We start from the raw sequence: 5,423 nt of genomic DNA on the forward strand, positions 1-5,423 counted from the left end.
GGGGGGAAGGGAAGAAGGGAAGAAGGGAAGAAGGGAAGAAGGAAAAGAGGAAAAGAGGAAAAGAGGAAAAAAGGAAAAAAGGAAAAAAGGAAAGAAGGAAAGAAGGAAGGGGTTGGGATCTATTTCCCTCACTACTCCATGTATTTTCTAAGGTCTGCACTGCACAAGGTCGGGCTCTTTCCTTCTGCCAGGGGCTGCAGCTCTGCTGTCTCCGGTGGCTCAGAAGTCACTTATAGATTCACCAGATATTCCTCCTTCAAATGAACTCATTGATGCTGGGAGATGCCACCTTGGCCAAGGATGAGCAGTTGGCAAGGAAGTTCTGCACACTGTCTCCTTGGGAAGAGTTTCCTTTTGACTCGGCAGGAATGCCATGGGCTATTTACCCCTTCATGCAAAGAGAGACACCCTATTTTGGAGAACACAGGGGCTAATAACAAGACTGCATATGAGCGAAAGTGAAGTCCATCTGGGGACAGCACTTAATTGAGGTTGCAGTGTGTGGACACAGAAGGTGCAGCACAGTTTTCAGACTGCCCCATCCCTGGCTGGGTTCAATCTGCTATCTGAGATGTGGCAGATTGTATCTCTTCTCTTGCTCAGTTCCTCAGTGCAGCACAGAGCATTTCACAATGTGGTAGTAGCTACTCTGTACCTCATTCCAGTCCTGGCCTTGCACGGTTTAAGGAGTGAGAGCTTTGTTCATGAGTACAGAGACTACAGGACCAAGGCTCTATTGCGGTCCAAACCAAAGCAGGAATTTGCTGCTGTGTTGGAACAGCAGTTTGTTCAACTTGTGCCCATAGTTAACACCCCTTCATAGGACTCTTGTTATCTCTATGGACAAACAGTGGAGGAGGAATGGGAGGAAACATCATGGGATACAGATGCTTCATAGAGTTGGTTCCCAATATATTGCCAGTGCAAAGGTGTGAGAGTTGGAGCTACAAAATCTCAGAAGCCCATAAGGTTTCTTATATGTTGAAGACATTGTCTGAAGAAATTTGAAAGGCATTTGGGTACAGAAACTGTCACCTTCATGGGATTGCATCTGGGCTGTTGGTTCAGATTGTCTGGGCCAGAAGAAGAGTTAATGAAAACTGACATAGGAGTCTTTGGTCCTGCAAGACAAAGATGGCTTACAGGCCATCTACAAGCCTGGAGACCAGAGCTTGCAGCACAACTTTGCATGAACAGGCTACTAAGGAACTCAAATATGACTCCTGTTGTGCTGGGGCTGTTATGGGAAAATGCAGTTCCTGTGTTAGATTGTGTCTGCACTCATAAACATGGATTTATCTGATAGGACTTACCCAGTCTTTCCTGATGCCCTGCACACGAGTTTTTGGAAGGCAATGAACCACACAACACGCTTCAGAGTAAGAGCTGGTCTTTTTAATGAGAGGACCAATCTTCATTTCCACGAAATGAGAAGGAATTACTGCAAACATCACCATTTCCCTCTTTGTCCCATCACCGAAAGCCTCTGCTCTACTTCTTTTTCCTGTGCGTCAGGCAGCAATATGACCTGCTACAGTCTTCAGTATGCTCCTCCTTCTCTCTTTTAGCACATGTCCTGGAACAACACCTACCACAGCACGTTTTTGACTGGCTTTTTCCTGTAAGAAAGAAACAAAGAGAGTTAAGTCTGCATTTGTTGTCTCTTCATGGTCTCTTGGAACAGAAAGTCCACCTCCGCACAGAAAACCATCTCCATAAACATCCACCTCCAAATCGATATTTAGGAATGGACCCTGGCCAAGCAAATCTCTGCATGAATATCCCCACCCACACCCTCTTTCCTGGAAAAGTCTTTTTTCCTTTACAGTTCATTCATTTCTTCTCTACATCATTTGTCGCCTTACCTGGGGTGGCCATCAGGGCCATTAGAAAAGCAACAAACACAACATAGATGATCTTCATGACCGGATATCCACCGGGACCACAGCAGGTCTGGGATGCAGCCTTGCAGAGAGAGCTTGAATCTGTTTCCAGGAATAAGGCTGGAAATCCTCATATTTATACACATTCCTTGGCAGAAAGGACAGTGTTAAGGAGGAGCGTGACTTTGCTGATGTCCAGGGTACACATTGTTTGCTACACAGTGGGATATTATGTCACTCCAACCCAGTGGCCATCTGACAATGAGACACCCACTCTGCGCCCATTTGTCACTGGCTCTGTGAAGCAGGGCTGTGCAGGCTCCTTCAGAGCAGGGCTGGCACAGTCAGCCCCTGGGTGTGGGGCCTTGGCTTGGCTGTGATGGAGAGTGTCAGAGTGACAAGGCTGAGAGTGCCCTTCTGGAGAAGGACTGGTAGTACACAGGCCAGTGCCACCATATGCATTCTCAACAGTATGTCAAGACCTAAGCCCTCTACTAGGATCCAGAGTACTGCGGCAGTGGACAAGAGAGGTTTTATAAAGCTGAAATAACTTTCCTGCAGAAGATCTCAGTATATCTCTAATTTAGCTAACGCTCCAACCACTCCCACTTCCCTACTGCCAAACAGTACTTGGCTCTCATATGCTGAGTCCCTGCCTATGGCACGGAGTTGGAACTGGGTGATCTTTAAGGTCCCTTCCAACCCCAGCCATTCTATGATTCCATGATTCCACGATTGGAAGCGGGGTCACTAGTCTAAGCTAATCAGCTGTGGCTTAATTCACTTGCCTGAATGCAGACAGCAAGCACCATTCCCCAAGTTTCTCCTACTCATCAATATGTCCAAGGGATATGGAAGACACATTCTGCAGATAAATTAATCAGCAAGTGAGTCTTAGTTTCTTATTCTCCTAAACCCTCTGAATGTTGGATTTTAAACATAAATGAATTGAATATAGCAAAGAAGTAAGTGCAGAGATTATCAAAAGCAGCCTGTGCCTTTATTGCTTACCTACACTCTCCTTTGCCATAAGGTGAAAAAAAAAAAGTCCTAGCATTTACATTTACATCAGCTTGTGATTTACACGTTTCTTCATAGAATGGCTTGGGTTGGAAGGGACCTCAAAGCCCATCCAGTTCCAACTCCTGCTATGGGCTGGCTGCCCCCCACCAGCTCAGGCTGCCCAGGGCCCATCCATGGCCTTGGGCACCTCCAGGGATGGGGCACCCACAGCTCTGGGCAGCAGTGCCAGGGCTTCACTGTCCTCTGAGGAAAGAATTTCCTCCTAACACCTAACCCTAACCTCCCCTCTTTTAGTTTAAAGCCATTCCCCCCTTCTCCTATTACTATTAGACTGTGTAAATAGTTAGTCCTCCTCCTGCTTCTAAGCTCCCTTCTTCTCTCTTCTCGTGGAGAAGCAAAGGAATAGCAGCCACAGCACCTCCAGTCCAAGAAGCAATTGAACCTGAGCAGAGTCACTGTAAGCCGTGTTCCCTGGCAGTGACTGAACCTTTCAAACCAAACAATGCTGGCACTGCCTTGTACCATTCCCTCCAGCACTGCCTGGGAGCAGGCTGGGTTTATCTGCCCTGGGGAGCAGGATTTACAGAAGCATTTGCTTCCAATATTCACTCTGAGGAGGACTGATTTTGAAATGAATACACCCATATCTCGATGTCTCCTTTTGCTCTGGGTATCTACAACCCTTTGACAGACACTCCTGAGAAAGGGAGCAGGGGATGGGGCTGTGGTTGGTCCCTAACGCTCCGTCTCTGCCACTGCTTTGTGTCACCCTGACCCCACTCCACGTGAACCCTCCCATGGGATGTGACCTTCCCCAGCTGATCCTGTGTGGGCTTACCACTAACAGTCCAAGCACAGCTCCAACACGGCTCTGTGCCTCAGAGCCCACCCTTCAGGCCCCGTCCACGGCTGCGCCGTGGGCTCCTCCTCTAGGAATTTTTTTTACCGAAGCTGTCATCATTTGGGTTGGATTTGGAAAACCCTTCTAATGCTCTGTATGGGAATCACAGAGACACGAGTAACCACACCGCACACACAGGAGTTCCATCTTTTTTTTTTTCCTCCTTTTCTTTATTGAGAGGAGAGGATGCCACGTGGCTCAGAGCACGGAGCAGCTGCTCCCAAAGGTGCCGCGGTGCCTCCTCTTCCCCAGGGGCTCCTCCTCAGCCCTCACTTCCACTTCCAGCCGGCGGGCAGGCAGCAGTGCATCTTGCAGTTGAGGGAGCGGCCCCAGATCTCCATCGTGGAGCACTTGGGGGAGCAGTGGCCGACCTTGGGGCAGTACTTGAGGATCTCCCCACAGCCTGCGAGGGGAAGCAGAGAGTGTTGGGGGCAGCGTGGTGCTTGCGTGCCCTGCCGTCCTGTTCCCCACCACCTCCAGGCACAGGCACTGCTCGGGGAAATGCTGCCCAAGCCCAGACCTGAAGGTGGAAGGAAACTCGAACAACACAAGCTTGAGGATCTAATAGTAGCTCCCTCTCCCCACAGCTGGTGACTACAGGCCCTGCTGATAGTGCAGATGTGGATGAGAAGTGATATCTGAAGGGGGTTTCTAAGGTCTATCTGGGGAATCTTAGCCCTGGGTCACCTTCTGCCTCCTGAAGAAGGACCAGAGTCTCAGAAAGAGTCATTAACAGTTATAGCTGTGTCACATCAGTAAATCAGATACGCCCAGGAGTGCTCCTTGATACAGAAATCAATTTGAAAGAGTCCCCTCTGGTACTATGAACCTCTCATAGCTCCCAACAGATTTATCCACATCTTGACTCTTACTGAGAAATGATCTGTCCTGGGCTTACTCCCAAACTGAATACTGAAGTCTTAAGTTATTCTCACTCAAATCTGTCTGAGCTAGTCCTTATTTCATAGCCCCGTGAAAGACATCACTGATGTACCTGACCTGGCGACAGCAATCAACTCCCATGGTGATATCTATATTTTTGGGAGTTAAAGTCACTTTAAATGAACAAATCCCAGTTTGTAGCAGCCCATCTTGCCCCATTTGCCCTCTTACCTGGAGCGGCCAGGGAGACCAGCAGGAAGGCAGCGAAGACGAGGTAGAGGAACCTCATGGCTGGAGGCGAGCTGGGGTCTGGGTGAGGCTGGAGAGAGAGGAGTTGCAGAGGGCTCGATGGGAAGAGGTGGTATGGAGTGAAGCTGTGGCTGCCAGTATTTATACCGAGTGGAGGATGCTAGGGAGGCGTGGGAATCCATCCAAGATTGTGTTGTTTGTGGCTGGACGCACAGCTGTGGAACGAGCAACAGAACTCCCCGCATGCATCCAGGTGTGCTGGCAGCCTCCTCCTTCCCCGGCTCCAGTTGCTCAATGTCAGGCACCGTTTCAACACACCGCCTCTGAAGAGAGCACGAAAGAATGGGGGCTGTCAACAGCAGGAGTGGTGGGATGGATGGGTCACAGGGACCTGATGGACATCTGAGGGGAGAATGGGGACGGGAGAATGAGATCAATATCACAGGGCTTGGGCCTTTCTCGGCCTCTGGCAGAGATGCAGCAGA

At 49.4% G+C, this 5,423-nt stretch overlaps 1 protein-coding gene across 1 annotated transcript; it reads right to left on the bottom strand.

Annotated features, from left to right (window-relative positions):
• On the bottom strand, window positions 3,949–5,082 carry LOC110396638 (meleagrin-like). The gene is made up of 2 exons (XM_021392425.1): window positions 4,921–5,082; window positions 3,949–4,210 (listed from the first exon to the last, which is right to left on the bottom strand). The coding sequence occupies exons 1-2, from the start codon at window positions 4,976–4,978 to the stop codon at window positions 4,077–4,079; spliced, it is 192 nt and encodes a 63-aa protein (XP_021248100.1). The 5' UTR covers window positions 4,979–5,082; the 3' UTR covers window positions 3,949–4,076.

This window comes from Numida meleagris, chromosome 3 (genome assembly GCF_002078875.1).
Source record: "Numida meleagris isolate 19003 breed g44 Domestic line chromosome 3, NumMel1.0, whole genome shotgun sequence".
NCBI lineage: Eukaryota > Metazoa > Chordata > Aves > Galliformes > Numididae > Numida > Numida meleagris.

What these genes read in the sequence shown, in the direction of transcription:
- LOC110396638 (XM_021392425.1), bottom strand. Translation starts at nt 4,978, where the DNA reads ATGAGGTTCCTCTACCTCGTCTTCGCTGCCTTCCTGCTGGTCTCCCTG. An exon ending in GGTCTCCCTGGCCGCTCCAG is followed by an intron (nt 4,211 to 4,920) that starts GTAAGAGGGCAA and finishes TTCCCCTCGCAG; the next exon opens with GCTGTGGGGAGATCCTCAAG.